This window comes from Pogoniulus pusillus, chromosome 29, assembly GCF_015220805.1.
Source record: "Pogoniulus pusillus isolate bPogPus1 chromosome 29, bPogPus1.pri, whole genome shotgun sequence".
NCBI classification, from domain to species: Eukaryota; Metazoa; Chordata; class Aves; order Piciformes; family Lybiidae; genus Pogoniulus; species Pogoniulus pusillus.
This window is the reverse complement of record NC_087292.1, coordinates 16,353,766-16,378,540: the sequence shown is the minus strand read 5'-3', so window position 1 is coordinate 16,378,540 and position 24,775 is coordinate 16,353,766. Positions and strand designations below refer to the sequence as shown.

The following is a 24,775-nucleotide window of genomic DNA, read 5'->3' as shown; positions in this document are numbered from 1 at the left end:
GAGGGTTGGCATTTCAGGTTCCTCAGTGGTAAGCAATTAAAGGAATTCCTTTTAAAATCTATTAAGAAATGAATGAATTTTCCTTCTCTGTAGTGATTCTGTCAGCATGGAAGTCAGCAGCCCTGCTTCTGGTGCTTAGAAGTACAAGAGGAGGAGTCAGCAGCCAAACTGGGAGGTGTTAAGATCTTGTTGGGATGCTGGGGCGTGGCAGGGGATGTTTGAGTGCTGATGTGGTAGAGTGGAGGGGAAATAAAACTGAGTGTTCAGTGTGCTTTGAGAAAGGACACACAAAATCCCTCTGAGGTCAGCAGAGGGACTTGGAGCACTGCTTCCTTTTTTAAGTTCTGCTCTAGTTCAGGTCCAGCAGGGCCTGGAGGCAGCCTGGTGCAGTTCCAGGCTGACAGCTGCTTGCATCCAGAACACTTGGCCTGAGCTGGTACAGCTGCACCAACCTAATCTGTGTGGTGCTTTGGGCAGAGGACCTCACTCTCTGGGTGAGTTGGCCCAGTGTGGCTGGTGGCACCTTGGTGGGAGCAGATGTCTGGGGGGGTTTTTATCCCCTTCTTGCCTGTGTGGTTTAGATTTAGCTGCTTCTTGGCCTTCTCTCCTTCCCTGGCATCTCCTTGCCTGCTGCTGCTCCTTTAGGAGGAGGGAAGGGACTAGGAAACCTTTCACTGAAATCTGAGGTGAGCTCTTCTCAGCAGCTATAACCAGGCAGATTTCCTGCTCTAAATTGAGTTAAGTCAGGAGATTTGGTTACTGTTCAGAGCAGTGAATTGATTAAAGTTCCAGGTTCAATCCAAGCTGCTGTTGCTTTGTGAACCTGAGGAGTGTTTTCATTCTGATAACTGAGGAGCTCAGCTGCACAGGGATGCTGCTGCTCCACACCTTTACCCTTCTGAGCTGTGCCTCCAGGAGCTGCTCTGTCTGAAGGGGGGAAAGAAAAATGCATCTGCACACTTAAACAGCCTCCAAGCAGCAAGGAGGAGTCCAAGTCACCAGAGAGAGAATGTTTAATGTGCATGAGTCACTGACTGGGGTGTCAACAAGTCACTGGAAGAAGCAGGGGTCTAAGATAAGGTGGAGGAAAGCAGAGTTGTGCATAGGAGTCACAGGGCCAGAGGGGTTTCTGCCTTTCTTCTCTTGGCACTTTGGGTGGAAAAGAAGCTAAGTGTGCTAATTCTGTACCTTGCACTGCACATCAAAGGGATGTGCCTTGGGAGTGGCAGAGGCTCAGGCATCACTATCACAGCATCACAGAAAGATTTGGGTTGGAAGGATCCTCAAAGATCATCCAGTTCCAACTCCCTGCCACGGACAGGGACATCTCTTACTAGGACAGCTTGCTCAGGGTCCCATCAAACCTGGCTTTGAACACTTCCAGGCTTGGAGCCACCACAGCTTCTCTGGACAACCTGTTCCAGTGCCTCACCACCCTCAGGGGGGAAGAATTCCTTCCCAGTGTCTGATCTAAATCCAACTTCTTAGATTTGAGCGAGGTGAGAATTAGATGATCTTGAAGGGTTCCTTTCCAGCCCATTCTGTGAATCTCTAATTGTGACCTTTTGGTTTTAAGCCTTTTGAAGTCTAAAAGCTGAGCTTTGGCTGTGTTTAGATGTTCTCTTTCTTAATCCATTTCTCATGTTAGAAAACTCAGTCACAATTGAAGCTTTTTTCCCTTAAGTGTCAGCTTTCCAAAGCCTGTCTGCAGTCTGAAATTCAAGCTGTGCCTTTCCTTGTTAATCACTGGTGAGTTGGGAGGAAATCAGCAGGACAAACACCATTCTCAGTTGCTTTATTATTGCTAAATTATGGCTTTTGAGGTTGGCTTTTGTTTTTAAGCAGCCAGGAAGTGCTTTTGCCAGACCGAGGGAGAACACCAAGGGCACTGTGCAGCAGGCAGCATGGGGGTAAAATGTGTGCAGAGAGAAAGCAGTGCAGAGAATCACAGGATGGGTTGGGTTGGAAGGGATCTCCAAAGCTCATCCAGCCCAACACCTCTGCAGCCAGCAGGGACATCCTCCCCTACAGCAGCTTGCTCACAGCCTGCTCCAGCCTCACCTGCAACAGCTCCAGCCAGGAGGCCTCAGCTCCCTCCCTGGGCAACCTGCTGCAGTGCTCCAGCAGCCTCCTGCTGCACAACTTGTTCCTCACCTCCACTCTCAAGCTGCTCTGCTCTCATTTCAATTCATTGCCCTCATCTTGCTCCTGCAGGCCTTTGGGAGCAGTCCCTCTGCAGCCTGCTTGCAGCCCCTGCAGGTCCTGGCAGGCTGCTCTGAGGTCTGCCTGGAGCTTTCTCTCCTGCAGGCTGCACCCCCCCAGCTCCCTCAGCCTGCCCTTGTAGCAGAGCTGCTCCAACCCCTGAGCATCCTCATGGCCTCCTCTGGTCCCTCTCCATGAGGTCCATGTCTTTCCTGTGCTGAGGGCTCCAGAGCTGGCCCCAGCAGTGCAGGTGAGGTCTCAGCAGCAGTGTGGGCTCTGCAGGAGGAGTACAGGATGGATGTTTTTTGTTGGAGTAGCCACACTGTGTTGTTAGAAAGTACCCAAGAGTTTATCTCCTGTGAGAAAAGAGCAGCTGAAATGAAACCTCTTTAAGTGAAATCCACTTCTAATCTAACCCTGGAATTTCTTTGGGTATTTCTAGACAAATGAGTCATGGGGACACAACCTGCAAGGTCTGAGGTCTGGAGCACCTCACAGTTCAGGCTGACTCAGCCATGGAATGTTCATAGATTCACAGAATGGTTTAGGTTGGAAGGAGCTTTAAAGCTCAGCCAGTTCCAGCCCCTCTGCATAGGCAGGGACACCTCCCACTAGCCCAGGCTGCTCAAGGTCTCATCCAGCCTGGCCTTGAATACCTCCAGGGCAACCTGTTCCAGTGTCTCACTCCCCTCACTGTAAAATAGTTCTTCCTCCAGTCTGATCTCCTCTCCTCAAGCTTCCATCCTTGCAGTCTTGCCCTGGCACTCCCAGCTCTTCTAAAAAGTCCCTCCCTGGCTCTTCTGTAGCCCCCTGAAGGTTCTGGGAGGCTGCTCTGAGGTCTCCCTGGAGCCTTCTCCAGGCTGAACATCTCTAGTTTCATTACCAGTGCACTCCTAGTAACTTTCTCCAGAGTTCTTGGAATTCTCTGGGGCATAAATGTGTCATCTTCTAAGCCAGGGGACTTCCTGCCCTGCTTTACTGCCTGCTGCCCCTGGGACAAGTTGACCTAAGAAGAAACAGAGATCCTGGCAGTGAATCCATGCCCTCCCAGCCTTGCCCAGCCCTCAGAAGAAAAGGAATCAGAGAATCAAGCAGGTTGGGAAAGACCTTCCAAGCTCAGCCAGCCCAACCTAGCACCCAGCCCTGCCCAACCAACCAGACCATGGCACTAAGTGCCCCAGCCAGGCTTGGCTGCAACACCTCCGGGCACAGAGACTCCACCACCTCCCTGGGCAGCCCATTCCAATGCCAATCACTCTCTGCCAACAACTTCCTAGCAACATCCAGCCTAGACCTCCCTGGCACAGCTTGAGGCTCTGTCCCCTTGTTCTGTTGCTGGTTGCCTGGCAGCAGAACCCAACCCCAGCTGGTGGCAGCTGGCTGGAGGTGCCTCACCGGGAAGCTCTGAGGCAGGTGGCTGAGCTGCCAGCTCTGTGCCAGGAGGCTGTGGCAGCCTGAAACCTCCTGAGCATGGAATCACAGAATCAGTCAGGGTTGGAAGGGAGCACAAGGAGCAACCAGTCCCAACCCCCCTGCCATGCCCAGGGACACCCTACCCTAGAGCAGGCTGCACACAGCCTCAGCCAGCCTGGCCTCAAACACCTCCAGGGATGAGGCTTCCACCACCTCCCTGGGCAGCCCATTCCAGCCTCTCACCACTCTCCTGCTCAACAACTTCCTCCTCACCTCTAGGCTGCCTCTCCCCACCTCCAGCTTTGCTCCTTTCCCTGCAGTCCTATCTCTACCTGACAACCTCAAAAGTCCTTCCCCAGCTTCTTTGTAGCCCCCTTCAGATACTTAAATACCACAAGAAGGTCCCCTAGGAGCCTTCTCCTCTCCAGACTGCACAGCCCCAACTCCTTCAGCCTCTCCTCCAAGGCAGAGCAGCTTCTCCTTGAGGCTGAGGCTTGCTGGGCATGCCCAGCAGCACAGTGCTTGCTCACCAGGGCAGCTGCTCTTGGTTCTGGCTGCTCTTGCTGGTTTTTTCTCGTGGTGTTGGCTACAGCCTTGGCAGGCAGGAAAGGAAAAGCAGCAGTGGTGGTTTGGTGGAGTTAAGGTTGGGTTTGGTTTTGCTTTTTACCATTTCTGATTGGCCTTCAGGGCTGGTCTGAAAAGAAGACAAATCTGTTGTGCTGCTTTTGCCTTTTGTTTCTTTATGGCCTCATAAAGGAGGCTTTGAATGTATGTTAGAAGCCCTTTTTTTTTGTGTGTCTCTGCAGGAGGAAACTAAGTTGTTCTCTTCTCTGGCAGTTACTGTGAGGAAGTGAAATAGCAAAACAGTGAAGTCTCCTCCCTTCTCCACAAAAATTGGGGAAATGCTCTTGAGCAATTAGGAGAAGAGAAAAAAGGATTTTAAGATACATTTCACTCTGCACAAGACAAAAACCTTTGGATCTGAAGCCTTCCCAACTGGCTTGAATAATCTGGGACCTTCTTGGGCTGGCAGGACCTGACTGGATGTGTGAGGTAAAAGTAAATTGAGGTGGTGATGGTGTGTGTGTGGGGAGGGAGAGTTTCTTTTCTGTTTGCATTGTTAAATTAGGAAGCTTGGTTTTGAGAGGGAAATCTGATAGGGTAAAAAAGGGCAGAGTGTAAGAGATTAAAAACTGCCCTGTGAAGTGGAGAGCAAATTGTGCTGGGAGGCAAAAAGACTCTTTATAGAATCACAGAATCAGTCAGGGTTGGAAGGGAGCACAAGGAGCAGCCAGTTCCAACCCCCCTGCCATGCCCAGGGACACCCTACCCTAGAGCAGGCTGCACACAGCCTCAGCCAGCCTGGCCTCAGACACCTCCAGCCATGGGGCCTCAACCACCTCCCTGGGCAACCCATTCCAGCCTCTCTCCACTCTCATCATCAACAACTTCCTCCTCACCTCCAGCCTCACTCTCCCCACCTCCAGCTTTGCTCCATTCCCCCCACTCCTGGCACTCCCTGAGAGCCTAGAAAGTCCCTCCCCAGCTTTTTTGGAGCCCCCTTCAGATCCTGGCAGGCCACAAGAAGGTCCCCTGGGAGCCTCCTCTGCTGCAGCCTGCACAGCCCCAACTCTTTCACTCTGTGCTCACAGCAGAGCTGCTGCAGCCTCTGAGCATCCTCCTGGCCCTGCTCTGGACACTCTCCAGCATCTCCACATCCCTCTTGTCCCAGGGGCTCCAGAGCTGGATGCAGGACTCCAGGTGGGGTCTCAGCAGAGCACAGCAGAGGGGGAGAATCCCCTCTCTGGTTCTGCTGGCCACATTTCTGCTGCTGCAGCCCAGGCTCTGCTTGGCTTTCTGTGCTGCAAGTGCACACTGCTGGCTCTTGGTGCTAGAGAAGAAACTCCCTTGGGTTCCTGCTGCTCCTGTAAAGGTGGATTTTAGCTTCTCATTTCCTGAGCTTAGGTGGTTTGTTGGGTGCTGCTTGCTGGAAGCTTGGCTTTATCATTTGTGTTCACTTCTGGTATTTGGCTTTTTGGTTCATAACTGATAAAGAGGAAAATTTGTCTGTTAGGTGGGGGGGAAGAGATGACTATGAAAACCCAAATGGCAGAGATTGATAACTTGAAAGCAGGTAAAGTTTGTCAAAGGGGAAAACCAGAGCTGCTGGTGTGAGATCAGGTTGGAGATAGGTGGATTCCATTCTGCTGGTGGTGCCAAAGCCTGGACCTGGACAGGCTGCAGAGGTGAGCTGAGAAGCTCATGAGGTTCAATGAGGCAAAGTGCAAGGTCCTGCAGCTAGGTTGGGGCAGTCCTGGATGTCAATCCAGGCTGGGGGATGCTGAGATTGAGAGCAACCCTGCAGAGGAGGACTTGGGGGAGCTGCTGCATGAGAAGCTGGACAGGAGCCAACAGTGTGAGCTTGCAGCCCAGAAGGCCAAGGGTAGCCTCGGCTGCATCCAGAGCAGTGTGGGCAGAGATGGAGGGAGGGGATCCTGCCCCTCTGCTCTGCTGAGACCTCACCTGCAGGGCTGGGGCCAGCTCTGGAGCCCTCAGCACTGGAAGGACATGGACCTGATGGAGAGGATGCAGAGGAGGCAGCAAAAATGCTCGGGGGTTGGAGCAGCTCTGCTGTGAGACGAGGCTGAGGGAGCTGGGGGTGTGCAGCCTGCAGGAGAGAAGGCTGCAGGCAGAGCTCAGAGCAGCCTGCCAGGACCTGCAGGGACTACAAGCAGGCTGCAGAGGGACTGCTCCCAAAGGCCTGCAGGGACAGGCTGAGGCAGTGGTTTGGAATGAGAGCAGAGCAGCTTGAGAGTGGAGGTGAGGAACAAGTTGTGCAGCAGGAGGCTGCTGGAGCACTGCAGCAGGTTGCTGAGGGAGGGAGCTGAGGCCCCATGGCTGGAGCTGCTCCAGGTGAGGCTGCAGAAGGCTGTAAGCAAGCTGCTGTAGGGGAGGATGTCCCTGCTGAGTGCAGGGGGTGGCACTGGATGAGCTTTGGATGTCACTTCCAACCCCTACCATCCTATGATTCGTTTCTGCTCTTTTATCCATTAAGTTAAACCATTTCCAAGTCCTTAACAGGAGTGTTCAGAATCGAAGCTGCTGAGAGTGTTTAGTTGTCACCAAAGCAATTCTGGCCACAGAGGGGTTGTGAGATAACCTTGGTCTGGTTTGCAGCTTGTAAACCATGATTGCATCCCCTGTAACATTTTACAGTGCAAACCATTTAGGCATTGTTTCACTTTGGAGGTGCAAACCCTGATTTACCTTTCGTTTGCCTCCACCACTGAGAGCAAAAGAGGATGAGAGCTTTCCTTTCTTCATCTCCTGCTGAGTGCACACAGTAACCTTCTCCTGCCCTTCCACATTAGTCTCTGGTAAATCATAGAATGCCAGAAGGGATCTTTCAAGGTCATCCAATCCAACCCCCCTGCAGCCAGCAGAGACATCTGCAACCAGAGCAGGATGCTCACAGCCACAACCAACCTGAGCTGCAGTGGTGCCAGGGCTGGGACAGCTCCCACCTCTCTGGGCAGCCTGGGGCAGAGTCTCACTGCCCTCAGTGTCAAACAGTTCATGCTTCTCTCTAACCTAAATGCCCCCCACTTCTAATTCAAACCATCAGCCCTGGGCCTGGCCCAGCAGGCCCTGCTCAGAAGCCTGTTCCCAGCTTTCTTACCAGCAGCCTTTTGCATTCCCTTTGCCATCCATCTGGGAGGTTTTCACTTGTGGGAGGATCACTGCAGCGTGGAGCTTTGCCTCTCAGACTGCTCCTGTGGCTTTGCCAGGTGTCCTCTGTGACCTCACACATCTTCCTGAGCAGGCCAAAGCTGCCTGTGCAGTGAAAAGGTGGTGCTGAGTCCAGCATTGTCTCCTTAACCTGTTGCTGAAGTCCTTTTGGTCCCTCTCTGTTTATGGTGTGGTTGCTGCTTCATCCAGCAGACGTCTGGCCCCAGCCTGCAGCATTTGGAGCTGCTGAGAGGTCTGTGCTCACATCTTGGCAGCTAATCCAATCTGAACCTCTTGCCCCATGAGACAACAGACCTCTTTTTGCTTTGTTAGCTGTTTAGAAACCTTTTGTTGTCAGCCTTAGAGGTGTGACACAAAGAGATCCCATTGTAACATGACTGAACCCCTCCCTTGTGTTCCAGGCTGTTGGACTGGATGATCTTGGAGGTCTCTTCCAACCTGGTTGATTCTCTGATTCTAAGCTATGTGTTGAAGGTTTCATGCTCTGACAGCATTGCTGGAGTCACAAGCAAGGGGATTTTTCCATCAGAACAGGAGGAGAAACTTCTTTGCTGTGAGAGTGCAGAGCCCTGGAGCAGGCTGCCCAGAGAGGTTGTGGAGTTTCCTTCTCTGCAGAGCTTCCAACCCCCACCTGGGCATTGTGCTCCTGGGCAAGCTGCTGTAAGTGCCCTGCTTTAACAGCGTGGGGGTTGGTCGTGATGATCTCCAGAGGTCCCTTCCAACCCCTCCCATTCTGTGATTCAGTGATAAGGAGTGGGCTGAGTGCAGTCGTGAAGCAGTTTGCTTTGCCTTCAGCCTTTTCACATCACTCTTCCAATGGTGATTCATTTCTGCAGGTGATGTGAGCAAGGCAGGACATGGAAGTGAAGACTTGGGAGCTTCTGCTTTGTCTAGTGCTGTATTTATTGATGATCATAGAATCATAGAATCAACCAGGTTGGAAGAGACCTCCAAGATCATCCAGTCCAACCTGTCCCCCAGCCCTAGCATTGCCTTAATTGCAGCATTATTTCTTTGAGAGCTGTGGTATAAGCTCAGCTCCAGGTCAGAGGTGGATTATTAAGCAGTGCTTCCTAAAGATATTTCCCTTTGCCAACAACATTTGGAGCTGGATGGTGACAATTCTGGTAATAAATGGTTAAATAAAGAAGTTCTCTGCCTCTGGCAGAGGAGGTCAGGCTGGGGAGAGGGAACAGCTGTGCTTTGTGTTAGAAACATAGCAGACAACTCCTGATTTCTATAAGGAGAAGATTAATTTGTGTCTTGGGGGGGGTTAGAAGAGGAAAAGATGCTGAGCACTGTTGTGGGGGAGATATTAGATTAGATAAATCAGATCCAAACCTGCAGGAGGAGAAATGAAGCTGGGAAGAGCTGGGTTGGGCATGAGCAAAATGGTTGCAAACCCAAAGTCTCCTCAAGCATATTTCTTCTTCTGCCTCCCAGACTTGGCACGGTTTTGATGTGCTGTTGAATTTAGTTTGGGTTCCTCTGGGCTTGGTTTTGGAATGGAATGGTTGTGTTGGAAGGGACACCTAAAGCTCAGCCAGTTCCAGTGCCCTGCTGTAGGCAGGGTACACCTCCCACCAGCTCAGCTTGCTCAAAGTCTCATCCAGCCTGGCCTTGAACACCTCCAGGGAGGGAGCATCCACAACCTCCCTGGGCAAGCTGTGCTGGTGTCTCCCCACCCTCACTGTCAGGAATTTCTTCCTCATCTCCAGTCTCAATCTCCCCTCTTCCAGCTCAAAGATGTTGGCTCTCATCCTGTCATAGAGTCATAGAATGGTTTAGGTTGGAATGGTCCTCAAAGATCAGCCAATTCCAACCTCCCTGCCATAGGCAGGGACATCTCCCACTAGAACAAGTTGGTCAAGACCTCATCCAGCCTGGTTCTGAACTCCTCCAGGGAGGTGGTGGAGCACAGAAGCACAGAATGTGATCTTTGATCACATTCTGTGCTTCTGTGCTCCACCACCTCCCTGGACAACCTGTGCCAGTGTCTCACCACCCTCACTATCAAGAACTTCTTCCTAACATCCAGTTTCAGTCTCCCCTCTGCCACTTCAAACCCATTCCTCCTCCTCCTGTCATTCCAAGCCCTTCTCAATAGTCCCTCCACAGCCTATCTGTAGCCCCCTTCAGATCCTGCAAGGCTACTCCAAGGTCTCCTCCAAGCCTTCTCTTCTCCAGGCTGCACAGCCCCAATTCTCTCAGCCTGTCCTCACAGCAGAGCTGCTGCAGCCCTCTCAGCATCTTGGTGGCCTCCTCTGGCCTGGCTCAAACACTTCCATGTCCTTCTTGTGTTGGGGGCTCCAGAACTGCACCCAGGACTCCAGGTGGGGGTTTGAGGAGAGCAGAGCCAAGGGGCAGAGTCCCTTCCCTTGCCCTGCTACCCACACTGCTCTTGTTGGATGTAGCCCAGGGCATGGCTGTCACTATAATCCACTGTCAAAAGCCCCTCCTCAGCTTTCTTGTTGCCCTCCTCCATTCTTTAACCTTTTCTCATGATTTTCCTGCACACAGATGTGCTTTTCTACCACTTAATCACTTTCCCTCTCCCCCAACCTGCTTTTACTTGGGATTTTTGTGGTTTGAAGCTGGCTACCATCCATGAATCTCCATTTTTTTTTTACATGCTTCCAGTCCTTCTCCTTTTCATTTTCTCCTCTTTTGTTTGTGTCTTGAATATCTGGCCATGAGAAGGGGGAGATATTTGCAGGGAATTACAAGCTGGGTATTATGTAGAGCTCTGGGTCAGTGGATCTGGCTGGCTGGATAATGAGATTTGAGTTGGAAGATCAAAACATTCCTGAGTCACTAAATTAAGAGTTGCCAGTTGCAGCAGAAACCAGCCCAGCAAACCCCCAGTAAGGCAGTGAGGGGAGGATGTGGTGAGGTGAAAGATCTGGCAGGAGTGTGTCATGTAGTTGAATTTTTATGGGAGGTAGAATCACAGAATCAGGCAGGTTGGAAGAGAGCTCCAAGCTCAGCCAGCCCAGGGATTTCCCTTTGAGAGACAGCCCTGAAATTAAAGACATCACACAGGAGAAAAGCAAACAGCAAACTTCAGAGAGAGTTGCTACTGTTTGTAGCTCCTATTTGGTCACTGAAATGACACAGAATGATAGAATCAAGCAGGTTGGCAGAGAGCTCCAAGCTCGTCCAGCCCAACCTAGCACCCAGCCCTGCCCAACCAACCAGACCATGGCACTAAGTGCCCCAGCCAGGCTTGGCTTCAACACCTCCAGGTTTGGTGACTCCACCACCTCCCTGGGCAGCCCATTCCAATGCCAATCACTCTCTCTGACAACAACTTCCTAACAACATCCAGCCTAGACCTGCCCTGGCACAGCTTGAGGCTGTGTCCCCTTGTTCTGGTGCTGGCTGCCTGGCAGCAGAGCCCAACCCCACCTGGCTACAGCCTCCCTGCAGGCAGCTGCAGGCAACAATGAGCTCTGCCCTGAGTCTCCTCTGCTGCAGGCTGCACCCCCCCAGCTCCCTCAGCCTCTCCTCACAGGGCTGTGCTCCAGGCCCCTCCCCAGCCTTGCTGCCCTTCTCCAAACACCTTCCAGCACCTTAATATCTCTCTGCAATGGAGGAGCCCAGACCTGGACACAGCACTCGAGGCACACAGTGTCAGCTAAGCTGCTTTAGCAGCCTCTCTCTAAGAGCATCACAGATTACCAAGACTTGAAAAACACACTTCTCCTGTTCTAAGGACAGATAGTTCACAAATACCCCAGTTCAAATAACCCAGAGCCTTAAGCAGCTGAAGGTTCTTAGAGTTCCTGTGTGACAGTGCCTTTGTTGCAGACAAGTGCCTGGGAAAAGCTTGGGAGGAAGAGGCTGAAGCTGCAGATAAAAGCAGAGAGTCCTTGAATAATCTATGCTTTAAAGCAGTGGTAAGTGACTTTGGCAGCTAATCAATTCCAAAGAGAAGTATTTACATTGTGGAGATTGACTCTAGTGTGAAATATTCTGGGCAGGAGAGACACTCATGTTTTATTCTGGGCTTTCACATCAAGGAGCCACTTTGCTGTGCTGGGACCTCACCTGCGCTGCTGTGGCCAGCTCTGGAGCCCTCAGCTCAGGGAGGATGTGAACCTGATGGAGCAGGGCCAGAGGATGGCCACAGAGAGGATCAGAGGGCTGGGGAATCTCTGCTTGAGGCCAGGCTGAGGGAGTGTGTGGTGTGGAGGAGAGAAGGCTCCAGGCAGACCTCAGAGCAGCCTGCCAGGACCTGAAGGGGCTACAAGCAGGCTGCAGAGGGACTGCTCCCAAAGGCCTGCAGGGACAGGCTGAGGGCAGTGGTTTGGAATGAGAGCAGAGCAGCTTGAGAGTGGAGGTGAGGAACAAGTTGTGCAGCAGGAGGCTGCTGGAGCACTGCAGCAGGTTGCCCGAGGAAGGAGCTGAGGCCCCATGGCTGGAGCTGTTGCAGGTGAGGCTGCAGAAGGCTGTGAACAAGCTGCTCTAGAGGAGGATGTCCCTGCTGAGTGCAGGGGTTGGGCTGCATGACTTCTGAAGGACCCTTCCAACCCTACCTGTTGTATGATCTGAGTGACAGCACAAGGGTGATACTGCAGCAGAGCCTTTCAGCTGTGCTCTGTGCAGCCTCCTAAACACATCCAGATTGCAGTGTGTCTCCATGAGCCTGATACCTTCGACACTTAGCTGCTGGAGGTGGAAAGCCTACTGAGGTGTAGAAGGTCACCTTCCTGCTGTTTCAGTTCCCTCTTGGCCTCAGCATGTCAGAGAGGAGTGCTGGGAGAGGATAGTGTGATAACTTTGCAGTGGAACCCCTAACATATGTCCCAACCTCTCTGCTTTTGTTTTGTCTTTAGGAGATTGAGCTGTAGAGGTGTGTGGAAGTTTTTACCACTTCCCTGCTGTCTAGCTCAACTATTCTAAGGTAAGTCATGCATCTTCTGATTTCTTCTAGCTACAATAAAACAAAACCCAAAACCCACTCAGTGGGATGCAAAAGAATGCAGAGGAAGCTAAGTTCAGAGTTTCCTAGAGCCATACCTCACAAAGCCAAGCTGTAAACCACCTCATTTCTTTTGCTTCACCTTGGACAAGTTTCTCTCCTCTCCCTTTTCAAAATGACCTCCTTTTTTTTCCACCCTTGAAAAATGCCAGATTGTGAGAAGGCCTCTGAATGAGTCTGAGACAGATGGACAGGAGGTGGAGGCCAGGGGTGCCCTCTCATTTTGGTAAATCAATATTTGCTCAGCTCTTCTTCTGCCTTGGTGGTTTTATTTAGACTCTTACCAGTAATATTCTGGTTGAGATGCACTAATTTAGTTTAAGATGAGCTTGGCTTGGAAGGAACCTTAAAACTCTTCCTAGTTTTAACCTCCTGCCATGGGCAGGGGACACCTTCCACTAAAGCAGGTTGCTCAAGGCCTCAACCAACCTGGCCTTGAACACTTGCAGGGAGGGGAACACCTTAGTGCTGCCTGAAGGAGTAGAATGAAGCATTAGTTAGATGGTTTGAGTCTCTTCAGCAGGGGGGTGCTAATTGTGCAGAGCTGCCCATGAGTTTTCTGGTGAATGATAACATCATTAAGGTTGGAGAAGATCTCCAAGCTCAGCAACTCCAACCATTAATGCAGCACTGTAAGGCCACCACTAAACCATGCAGTCCTACAATGGGTTGGATTGGAAGGGACCTCCACAGCTCATTCAGTGCCACTCCCTGCACCCAGCAGGGACATCCTCCCCTACAGCAGCTTGCTCACAGCCTGCTCCAGCCTCACCTTCAACAGCTCCAGCCATGGGGCCTCAGCTCCCTCCCTGGGCAACCTGCTGCAGTGCTCCAGCAGCCTCCTGCTGCACAACTTGTTCCTCACCTCCACTCTCAAGCTGCTCTGCTCTCATTTCAAACCACTGCCCTCAGCCTGTCCCTGCAGGCCTTTGGGAGCAGTCCCTCTGCAGCCTGCTTGTAGCCCCTGCAGGTCCTGGCAGGCTGCTCTGAGGTCTGCCTGGAGCCTTCTCTCCTGCAGGCTGCACACCCTCAGCTCCCTCAGCCTGCCCTCAGAGCAGAGCTGCTCCAACCCCCTCAGCATATCTGTGGCACTCAGCACCACTTCTCCATGACTTTGAAACCTCTTCCAGGGCTGGAGGACTCCACCACTGCCCAGAGCAATCTGTTCCAGTACTCAACCACTCTTTCAGTGCTGAGAGCTGACCTACAGCAGATATTCTGGGACACAGATGGTTAAAAACTGTGCTCTTTAATCCAGAGGATTACCTTTCTGCAGAGCCTTTGCAGAGAAACCTCTGCAGGGCATCCTGCTTGCTTAGAATCAGTAGCAGATGGCTTGTTGCTGCTGAACACAGCACACCACTTCCTACAAACACAGAGCAGCTTTCAGTGCTGTGGATTAGAGCCACTTGTCAAAACAGCAGGAAAGAGAATACCCTGCTTGATGGAGCACTCTGGACTGAGACAACTTGCACCTTTATTGTCTGCTTCAGATTGGAGAAGCCAAAGGTTGCATTCCTTGTAGTAATCCTCCTCTCTTCCTGGAAATAACAGGCTTCCCAAATGAATTCCCATTGCCACCTTGGCCTCCCTTCCCCTGCCAGGGCCATTCCCAACCAGCTCAGAACAGCAAGCAGCCTCACTGCTCTCCAGATTCCATCAATCAGAGAATGGGTTGGGTTGGAAGGGATCTTGAATATCATCCAGCTCCAAACCCCTGCCATGGACTTGCTCAAGGCCTCATCCAGCCTGCCCTTGAATACCTCCAGGGAGAGGACATGCACAGCCTCCAGCATCTCTCCTTGGCTTCCAGCATCTCTCCTTGGCTTCCAGCATTTCTCCTTGGCTTCCAGCATCTCTCCTCACTGGAAAGAATCTCTTGCTGATCTCCACACCTGCTTTGTAGTATCTAGATCCCCACAGCTGTTCAGAGTGGTGGGGAATGGTGCCACGTCCAGCTGGCAGCTGGCACCAGTGGTGTGCACCAAGGATCAGTGCTGGGCACAGTCCTCTTCAGTATCTTTATTGGTGATCTGGAGCAGGGGATTGAGTCCAGCATCAGTAAGTTTGCAGATGGCACCAAGCTAGGAGCAGCTGTGGAGCTGTTGGAGGGTAGCAGAGCCCTGCAGAGGAACTTGGCCAGGCTGGATGGGTGGGCAGAGGCCAAGGGGATGAGACTGAACAAGGCCAAGTGCAGGGTTCTGCACTTTGGCCACAACAATCCCAAGCAGTGCCACAGGCTGGGCCAGAGTGGCTGAGAGCAGCCAGGCAGAGAGGGTCCTGGGGGTGCTGGGAGAGAGGAGCTGAAGATGAGGCAGCAGTGCCCAGGTGGGCAGCAGAGCCAATGGCATCCTGGGCTGGCTCAGGAGCAGTGTGGCCAGCAGGACAAGGCCATCCACCCCTCTTCCTGTCACTCCCAGCCCTTGTCAAAACGTCTCTCCCCAGCCCTCCTCTAGTCCACTTCAGGTACTGGAAGACTGCTCTGATGTGTTTCCAGAGCCTTCTCTTCCCCATGAACATGAGTTAAGTCTGTAGCTCTATTCAGGTGTAAGAAGTTCCCTTTAACATCAGCCCAGCATGTCCTTGGTGCACAGACTCTGCAGACCACAGCTACACATTATGCTCTGCTTAATTAAATCTCCACTGTTAAATTCAAGCTAATTTGTTTAACAAAGCTGGCTTTCAGTCTGCTCCAGGTGCTGCCTGCCAGGCCACAGCCTGCCCAGCAAGAGCCAAGACAGGCACAGCAGTAACAGCCCCACACTGCTGCAGTCTTGAATCATAGAATCAAACAGGTTGGAAGAGAGCTCCAAGCTCAGCCAGCCCAACCTAGCACCCAGCCCTGCCCAACCAACCAGACCATGGCACTAAGTGCCCCAGCCAGGCTTGGCTTCAACACCTCCAGCCACAGCCACTCCACCACCTCCCTGGGCAGCCCATTCCAATGCCAATCACTCTCTCTGCCAACAACTTCCTCCTAACATCCAGCCTAGACCTGCCCTGGCACAGCTTGAGGCTGTGTCCCCTTCTTCTCTTGCTGGTTCCCTGGCAGCAGAGCCCAACCCCACCTGGCTACAGCCTCCCTGCAGGCAGCTGCAGGCAGCAATGAGCTCTGCCCTGAGCCTCCTCTGCTGCAGGCTGCACCCCCCCAGCTCCCTCAGCCTCTCCTCACAGGGCTGTGCTCCAGGCCCCTCCCCAGCCTTGCTGCCCTTCTCCAAACACCTTCCAGCACCTCAACATCTCTCTGCAATGGAGGAGCCCAGAGCTGGACACAGCACTCCAGGTGTGGCCTGAGCAGTGCTGAGCACAGGGGCAGAAGAACCTCCCTTGTCCTGCTGCCCACACTGCTCCTGAGCCAGCCCATTGGCTCTGCTGGTTCCTGGTTTGGAGGAGGTGATCAACAAAAAAGCTGGGGAGGGACTTTTGAGGCTGTCAGGGAGTGCCAGGAGTGGGGGGAATGGAGCAAAGCTGGAGGTGGGGAGAGTGAGGCTGGAGGTGAGGAGGAAGTTGTTGAGCAGGAGAGTGGTGAGAGGCTGGAATGGGTTGCCCAGGGAGGTGGTTGAGGCCCCATGGCTGGAGGTGTTTGAGGCCAGGCTGGCTGAGTCTGTGTGCAGCCTGCTCTAGGGTAGGGTGTCCCTGGGCATGGCAGGGGGGTTGGAAGTGGCTGCTCCTTGTGCTCCCTTCCAACCCTGAGTGGTTCTATGATCTCTCCCCTGGTTCCTGGTCTGGAAGAGATGACCTCTAAGGTCCCTTCCAACCAAGGCCATTCTAGTTCAGCTGCTGTGTTCCACTCAGAGAAACTGGACATAGTGTCCAGGGTTAAGACAGTCTGAAACTGGAGAGGCCAAATGTGGGCTCTGATCTGAACAAGGAGGTTGTAACCTCTCCATCCAAGTCCTTGTGACTCAGCCATGCTTGGCCATGCTGATCCCCACCTGCTGGCACAAGCAGAACTCTGCCTTTTGAAGTGTCTCCCACTCTGAGGTCCCAGCTAGGAGCAGGCAGTGCAGGATGTGGTGTCTGAGAGTCTCTCTTTCAGGCAGCCCTTATAAAAGCTGAAGTTATTAACTTCATTATATAAGACAAAGGGTTAAATTAGAAGGGTCTGGTGCTTTAAATACCTTTTTCAAAGACTCCCTAAGCTGATGTGGGCTAACTGTAATGACATGATCCAAAAATAGCCAGGAGCCTTCTCCTCAGTGCTCATCCTCACTGCAGTGCTGCATGGCAAGAGCTAATCTCCTCAGGACATCCCCAGAGCTGGCCCTGCTGTGGCACAGGGACCACCTGCAGGGGTCTGAATTTGGAGCAGGAGGTTAATCCATGTTCACATAGCATGGTTATGCCTAGAATCATAGAATCAATCAGGTTGGAAGAGAGCTCCAAGCTCAGCCAGCCCAACCTAGCACCCAGCCCTGCCCAACCAACCAGACCATGGCACTAAGTGCCCCAGCCAGGCTTGGCTGCAACATCTCCAGGCACAGCCACTCCACCACCTCCCTGGGCAGCCCATTCCAATGCCAATCACTCTCTCTGCCAACAACTTCCTCCTAACATCCAGCCTAGACCTGCCCTGGCACAGCTTGAGGCTGTGTCCCTTTCTTCTGTTGCTGGTTGCCTGGCAGCAGAGCCCAACCCCACCTGGCTACAGCCTCCCTGCAGGCAGCTGCAGGCAGCAATGAGCTCTGCCCTGAGCCTCCTCTGCTGCAGGCTGCACACCCCCAGCTCCCTCAGCCTCTCCTCATAGGTTTTGTGTTCCAGGCCCCTCCCCAGCCTTGCTGCCCTTCTCCAAACACCTTCCAGCACCTCAGCATCTCTCTGGAATTGAGGAGCCCAGAGATGTTAAGTGTTTGCTCTGTGGCTTTAAATGATGAGAGATGTCTCTAAAGGGGGCAGGAGTTTCCTCTTCCATCAGGGGGTGCACAGAGTGACTCAGACTGGGTTTGTCTGAAGGATTCTGCTTGACCTGGGGTCAGTAATGAGGTGGGAGGCAGGGGGCTGGGAGGGATGTGGAGGTTTGAGCTTTGGGGGTTTTAATGTAACAGAATGTCTGCAGTGGAAAATGGAAGGCACAGCATGGTAGGGGTTGGAAGGGACCTCCAAAGATCATCCAGCCCAACCCCCCTGCCAGAGCAGGGGCACCCAGAACACATCCAGCTGGGGTTGGATGTCTCCAGAGCAGGAGACTCCACAGCTCCTCTGGCAGCCTGCTCCAGGCTTCTGCACCCTCACAGGGACAAAGTTTTCCCTCCTGTTCCCGTGGCACCTCCTCTGCTCCAGCTGGCACCCAGTGCCCCTTGTGCTGGCATTGGACATCCCTGAGCAGATCCAGCTCCAGTTGTCAAAGTGTTTTTAGAGGTGCTGTCACAAACCAACTGTCATAAAATTGATTGAGACCTCTAAGCTCATCCAGTCCAACCCAGCACCACCATGGTCACTAAACCATGGCCCTAAGTGCCATGGCCACAGGTTTCTTGACCACCTCCAGGGTGTTCCACCACCTCTCTGGGCAGCCTTTTCTAGTACCTGCTCACTCTTGCACCAAAGAATTTTTTTCCTCATCTCCAACCTAAAGCTCCCCTGGCACAACTTGAGGCCATTTGCTCTCCTCCTGTCACCTGACACAAGTCTTTATTAAGATTAAGGTAGAAGATGAAGTGGCTTTGGGGCTGTGTGGTGTAGTCCATAGATAGAGCTCAGCTGTAGATGTTGGGTGTTGAAGGGTTGGGTTCTTTCAGTGATGATTTTGGGTGTCTTGCTGAAAGAATTCCCTGCTGCTTTTCCTTGCTGATTCCCTGAGGTTCATAACTTGTGGACTCCCACATCCACTGAGCCTTTTCAAAGCACATCTAAACCCTCCAAAAGGTAAATTCTCCCCAACAAACTCTACCTTTAAGGGTGCTTTGGTGACTCAGTTCTGTGTTCTTCACTTTCTGCATCCAGCTCTGGAGCCCCTGGGACAGAAGGGATGTGGAGATGCTGGAGAGTGTCCAGAGCAGGGCCAGGAGGATGCTCAGAGGCTGCAGCAGCTCTGCTGTGAGCACAGACTGAAAGAGTTGGGGCTGTGCAGGCTGGAGCAGAGGAGGCTCCCAGGGGACCTTCTTGTGGCTTGCCAGTATCTGAAGTGGGCTCCAAAAAAGCTGGGGAGGGACTTTTTAGGCTCTCAGGGAGTGCCAGGAGTGGGGGGAGTGGAGCAAAGCTGGAGGTGGGGAGAGTGAGGCTGGAGGTGAGGAGGAAGTTGTTGAGCAGGAGAGTGGTGAGAGGCTGGCAGGGGTTGCCCAGGGAGGTGGTTGAGGCCCCATGGCTGGAGGTGTTTGAGGCCAGGCTGGCTGAGGCTGTGTGCAGCCTGCTCTAGGGTAGGGTGTCCCTGGGCATGGCAGGGGGTTGGAACTGTCTGCTCCTTGTGGTCCTTTCCAACCCTGCCTGATTCTATGATTCTTAACCCTTTCTTCTCTTGGCAGGGCCCAGCTGTGTCTCTTCAGTTAGCTGAAGATGGCAGACCAGAGGCAACGCTCCCTCTCTACCTCTGGAGAGTCACTGTACCACGTGCTGGGCTTGGACAAGAATGCCACTTCAGATGACATCAAAAAGTCATACAGGTGAAGGGTCACATTTTAAACCTGTTACCCAGCAGCACTAAGACTTTTAGTCAAGTGTTGGCCTAGGCTTGAGTTGGTTAATTTAAACCTCTTGTGACAAAACTGGGTGAAAACCTGGCTGCTGGCAAAAACCAGCCTGAAGACATGGCTGGGCTTGGGCATGAGTGCTGTGAACCTTAACATCTTCCCTCTGGGAAGCTGGGTGTGCAGTGGCCTGCTGAAAGGTCTTCAGCTTAGGATGGGCAGGGGTTTAAGTTGGGCAGAGGTTTAAGTTGATCAGAGGTTTAAATTGGGCAGACGTTGGTCAGGGGTTTTAAGTTGAGCAGAGATTTAAGTTGGGCAGGGGTTTAAGTTGGGCAGAGGTTTAAGTTGGGCAGTGGTTTTAACTTGGGCAGAAGTTGGGCAGGGGTTTTAAGCTGGGCAGAGGTTTAAGTTGAGCAGAGGTTCAAGATGGGCAGTGGTTTTAACTTGGGCAGAGGTTAAAGTTGGGCAAAGGTTTAAGTTGGGCAGAGGTTTAAGTTGAGCAGAGGTTCAAGATGGGCAGTGGTTTTAAGTTGGGCAGAGGTTAAAGTTGGGCAAGGGTTTAAGTTGGGCAGAGGTTTAAGTTGAGCAGGTTCAAGATGGGCAGTGGTTTTAAGTTGGGCAGAAGTTGGGCAGGGGTTTAAGGTGGGCAGAGGTTTGAATTTGGGCAGAGGTGTGAGTTGTTGGCACTACATGGCCTTGTGTCCCTTACAGGGACCAGAGCTGTGCAGTGCTGCCCACAGAATCCTGGAATGGTTTGGGTTGGAAGGGACCTCCAAAGGCCACCCAGTGCCACCACCTGCACTCAGCAGGGACATCCTGCCCTAGACCTGCCCTAGAACAGCCTTCTCCAGCCTCACCCTGAGCAGCTCCAGCCATGGGGCCTCAGCTCCCTCCCTCAGCAACCTGCTGCAGTGTTCCAGCAGCCTCCTGCTGCACAACTTGTTCCTCACCTCCAGTCTCAAGCTGCTCTGCTCTCATTCCAAACCACTGCCCTCAGCCTGTCCCCTACAGCCCCTTGCCAACAGTCCCTCTGCAGCCTGCTTGTAGCCCCCTCCAGTTTGAGTTGGACACATAAAATGGCTTCATACTGATCAAATAAACCCCCCTTCCCTTTCCACATCCCTCCAAAATCTGTTCCAGTGCCATTGCTGCTTCACCTGCAGCATGTTCTAGTGTCTCACAGACTCGTGGGTGAGTGGCAGTGTGTGAAGGTGACACTAGAGGTCAGCAGTTACCCTTGCACGAGGGTTCTCTGTCTCCAAACTCTTTTCTTTCAGTCTTTCCACGTTTACCCAAACTTCTTTCCCTGCTGTGAGGCCAGGCTGAGGGAGCTGGGGGTGTGCAGCCTGCAGGAGAGAAGGCTCCAGGCAGACCTCAGAGCAGCCTGCCAGGACCTGAAGGAGCTACAAGCAGGCTGCAGAGGGACTGCTCCCAAAGGGCTGCAGGGACAGGCTGAGGGCAGTGGTTTGGAATGAGAGCAGAGCAGCTTGAGAGTGGAGGTGAGGAACAAGTTGTGCAGCAGGAGGCTGCTGGAGCACTGCAGCAGGTTGCCCAGGGAGGGAGCTGAGGCCTCCTGGCTGGAGCTGCTCCAGGTGAGGCTGGAGCAGGCTGTGAGCAAGCTGCTGTAGGGGAGGATGTCCCTGCTGAGTGCAGGGGGTGGCACTGAACGAGCTGTGGAGGTCCCTTGCAGTCCAACCCATTGTAGGATTGCATGGTTTAGTGGTGGCCTGGCAGTGCTGCATTAATGGTTGGAGTTGCTGAGCTTGGAGATCTTCTCCAACCTTAATGATGTTATGATTCACCAGAAAACTCCTGGGCAGCTCTGCACAATTAGCACCCCCCTGCTGAAGAGACTCAAACCATCTAACTAATGCTTCATTCTACACCTTCAGGCAGCACTAAGGTGTTCCCCTCCCTGCAAGTGTTCAAGGCCAGGTTGGTTGAGGCCTTGAGCAACCTGCTTTAGTGCAAGGTGTCCCCTGTTCCTCTGCCAGCTAAGTTCAAGGTCTACAGTAAATCTTCTGATAAGGAAATGTTAATTGTTTTGCATTGCAGAGTGTGAAAGGATTCCTTACAAGTTGGGCACCTGATTCATTTGCAGCTGTTCAGGTCTTGCTGAGTCCTCTTGCCTGCAGATGTGTGTTTCACAGCATGGTTTGGGTTGGAAGGGACCTCCAAAGGTTGTCCAGTCCAACCCCCCTGCAGTCAGCAGGGATATCCTCCACTAGAACAGGTTGTCCAGAGCCTTGTTGAGCCTCATCATGAATGGTGATCACAGAATCCTAGGATCAGGCAGGTTGGAAGAGAGCTCCAAGCTCAGCCAGCACAACCTAGCACCCAGCCCTGCCCAACCAACCACACCATGGCACTAAGTGCCCCAGCCAGGCTTGGCTTCAACACCTCCAGCCACGGCCACTCCACCACCTCCCTGGGCAGCCCATTCCAATGCCAATCACTCTCTCTGACAACAACTTCCTCTTAACATCCAGCCCAGACCTGTCCTGGCACAGCTTGAGGCTGTGTCCCCTTCTTCTGTTGCTGGCTGCCTGGCAGCAGAGCCCAACCCCACCTGGCTACAGCCTTTCAGGGGAGCTTTGACTCCCTCCCTGGGCAACCTGCTGCCAGCACCTTCCTGGCTTCATTCCTAATATTCACTTTTAATCTCTTGATTAATTTTGTGCTGTTTTTTTTCCCTCCTTGACCAAAGGAAACAGACTTCTCCCCATGGTGTTAGTGACTGCAAGGGGGCAAATGCTAACACTCTTTGGCAGCCAGCAGTCAGAATCTGCACCTTCCCCTCAGCCTGGGCAATTTGTCAGTGCATCATCTGATTTGTTGGTGCTGTCTTCAGAGCCTGGGGTCTGTAAACTGCTCTCATTTAGTTGTCAGAGATCCAGCACTGTCAGGGGAGGTTGTAATTTCCTCATCTCTCAAAACTCTGAGACATTTGAAACTGAAAATGCTTTGTTCCTGCCCAGGAACTGATGAATAAACCCCAAGTGATTGTTCTGCTTTTGTGCTCAGACACTGCAGAGGAGCTGTGGCAGAGCTTAGCTTTTAGTTAGTCTTTGGTTCTCTCTCTTGGACTTGTGGTGTGGCTTTTTCTTTTTGGCTCCTGTTAGTTTGCTCTTTGCTATAGCAGGAGCAAAACTCCCTGTTGGAAATTGCTGGAGCCAAGGGGTGAAAAAGGAGGTTTCATTTTCTTCAGTGGTTTTTTTTTTGTTTCCATGTTTTTTTCCCTCCCTGGATTTCTGAGGGCCAAATGCAACCAGTTTGAAGTCTGTGAACTGAGCAAGACTCTGCTGTAGCTTTTAGCTATCACCTAAAGAAGAATCATCAGGGAGGTTGAATCAGAGATGAAGGAAACTGCTTGGAACTTGAGTGACAGGCAACAGAACTGACCAAAAAACCACAATCAAAGCCCAGGAACCCAAAGCCTAACAATCTCTTTGCTCTTTCTGCAGGAAGCTGGCATTGAAATACCACCCTGATAAAAACCCTGATAATCCAGAGGCAGCAGAGAAGTTCAAAGAGATCAATAATGCCCATGCCATCCTGACAGATGCCACCAAGAGAAACATTTATGACAAGTATGGCTCCCTGGGGCTCTATGTGGCAGAGCAGTTTGGGGAGGAAAACGTGAACACCTACTTTGTGCTGTCCAGCTGGTGGGCCAAGGTAAGGAAAAGAGCAGGGAGAAGTTGCTCTGGGTTGGCATTGAAACTCCCAAAGAGCTCCCTTAGGTGATTGGGTTTGGGTTGACTTTTGGAGGTGCTGAGTTTCTAACCTCTTGATAACTAACTGTGGTCAGCTGTGGGGCCCTCTACAGAGAGGGATGTGGAGCTGCTGGAGGGGGTCCAGAAGAGGGTCACTATGGTGATCAGAGGGCTGGAGCAGCTCTCCTACAAAGACAGGCTGAAAGAGTTGGGGTTGTTCAGCCTGGAGAGGAGAAGGCTCCATGGAGATCTTAGAGCTGCATTTCAGTGTCTGCAGGGGACCTACAGGAAGGCTGTGGGGGGGCTGTGGGGATAGGAATAATAGAATCAGTCAGGGTTGGAAGGGACCACAGGGATCATCTAGTTCCAACCTCCCTGCCATGCCCAGGGACACCCTAGCCTAGAGCAGGCTGCCCACAGCCTCAGCCAGCCTGGCCTCAAACACCTGGATGAGGGCAGTGGTTTGAAACTGGAGCAGCAGAGGTTTAGAGTGGACATCAGGAGGAAGTTCTGCACAGTGAGGGGGGGTGAGATACTGGAACAGGTTGCCCTGGGATGTGTTTGAGGCCCAATCCCTGGGGACTATTCAAGGGCAAACTTGATGTGGCCCTGAGCTGCCTGATCTAGCTGGAGGTGTCCCAGCTGCCTGCAGGGGTTGGACAAGCTGACTTTTGGGGGTCTCTTCCAAGAATCTTGTTTCACTGTTGCAGTTTCTGGTTCAGAATAGTTTTCTGTGACCTCTCAGTGATGCAGAACTCCCCAAAGGCCTCACTTCTCAGAGAAGCTTGGGCCTCATAGTGGATTTACAAGAGGATTTGGGAGACTCCTTGCTAATGCCTACTCCAAGGTTGCAAACTCAGCCTGATTTTCATCTTGATCTCACTGCATGATTTCCTTTGAGTGCAACCAAGCAGTTCTTTTGATTTTTCTCCTCTTCCTGCCTTGTTACCTAAGTGAGTTTGCAAACCAAGCACCCAAAATGCCAGCCCTGCAGAGCTGGAGTCTGCAAACCAAGCACCCAAAATGCCAGTCCTGCAGAGCTGGAGTCTGCAAACCAAGCACCCAAAATGCCAGTCCTGCAGAGCTGGAGTCTGCAAACCAAGCACCCAAAATGCCAGTCCTGCAGAGCTGGAGTCTGCAAACCAAGCACCCAAAATGCCAGTCCTGCAGAGCTGGAGTCTGCAAACCAAGCACCCAAAATGCCAGCCCTGCAGAGCTGGAGTCTGCAAACCAAGCACCCAAAATGCCAGTCCTGCAGAGCTGAGTTCTTGCTGCTGCTTTTCAGCTCAGACAACCTTGAAATCTGCAGCTAGCTCTGCCCATGTTTCCTGCCTCTCTTGGTGCTGCAGTGCCAAGCTCTAGCTGGCAAGTTCTGTCTCTGTGTGGCTGCATTTTTGGTCTCTGGTTTCCATCTCTTGAGTCTCACTCACTCAGTGGCCACAGCTTATCACCATTTCTCTGCCTCCTCTCCTCTGCAGGCCTTGTTTGTGTTCTGTGGGCTCATCACAGGCTGCTACTGCTGTTGCTGTCTGTGCTGCTGCTGTAATTGTTGCTGTGGGAAGTGTAAACCCAAACCTCCTGAAGGTGAGGAGCAGGAGTACTACGTCTCTCCAGAGGACTTGGAGGCACAGTTGCAGTCAGATGAAAGGGGTAAGTGATGCTGTGCGATTTCTGGGGTGATCCTCAGGCTCTGACTGAGGGCTTTGGGTGCTGGTGGAGATCAGCACAGGTCTTAGATTGTGGATGGTGGTGAGGGACTGCTTGTGGCACAGGGAGCTGCTGGAGAGAGTCCAGCAGAGGCTGCAGAGCTGCTGAGGGGCCTGGAGCAGCTCTGTGAGGAGCAAAGGCTGAGAGCCCTGGGGCTGAGAGCCTGCAGAAGAGCAGCCCCAGAGGGGAGCTGAGCAACGCTCAGCAAGAGCTAAAGGAGCTATGGGGTGCAAGAGGCTGGGGCCAGACCCTTGTCAGTGGTGCCCAGGGACAGGCACAAACTGGAGCCCAGAAGGTTCCATCTGAACAGGGTGCAGAGCCCTGGAGCAGGCTACCCAGAGAGGTTGTGGAGTCTCCTTCTCTGCAGAGCTGGGTACGTC

At 52.6% G+C, this 24,775-nt stretch overlaps 1 protein-coding gene across 3 annotated transcripts in view; it reads left to right on the top strand.

The window, feature by feature from the left end:
- The window catches only part of DNAJC5 (DnaJ heat shock protein family (Hsp40) member C5), a 39,968-nt gene that overhangs the window by 9,477 nt on the left and 5,716 nt on the right, over positions 1 to 24,775 (top strand). Inside the window, exons 2-6 of one of the 3 annotated variants that reach the window (XM_064168065.1) lie at positions 4,453 to 4,668; positions 12,204 to 12,271; positions 18,811 to 18,948; positions 22,437 to 22,650; positions 24,167 to 24,338. In XM_064168065.1, the coding sequence (XP_064024135.1) occupies positions 18,842 to 18,948; positions 22,437 to 22,650; positions 24,167 to 24,338 (493 nt within the window). In that variant the 5' untranslated portion in view covers positions 4,453 to 4,668; positions 12,204 to 12,271; positions 18,811 to 18,841. Of the gene's footprint in view, positions 1 to 4,430; positions 4,669 to 12,203; positions 12,272 to 18,810; positions 18,949 to 22,436; positions 22,651 to 24,166; positions 24,339 to 24,775 lie in introns of those variants that run through there. The other 2 variants (XM_064168066.1, XM_064168067.1) reach the window with 2 other exon arrangements.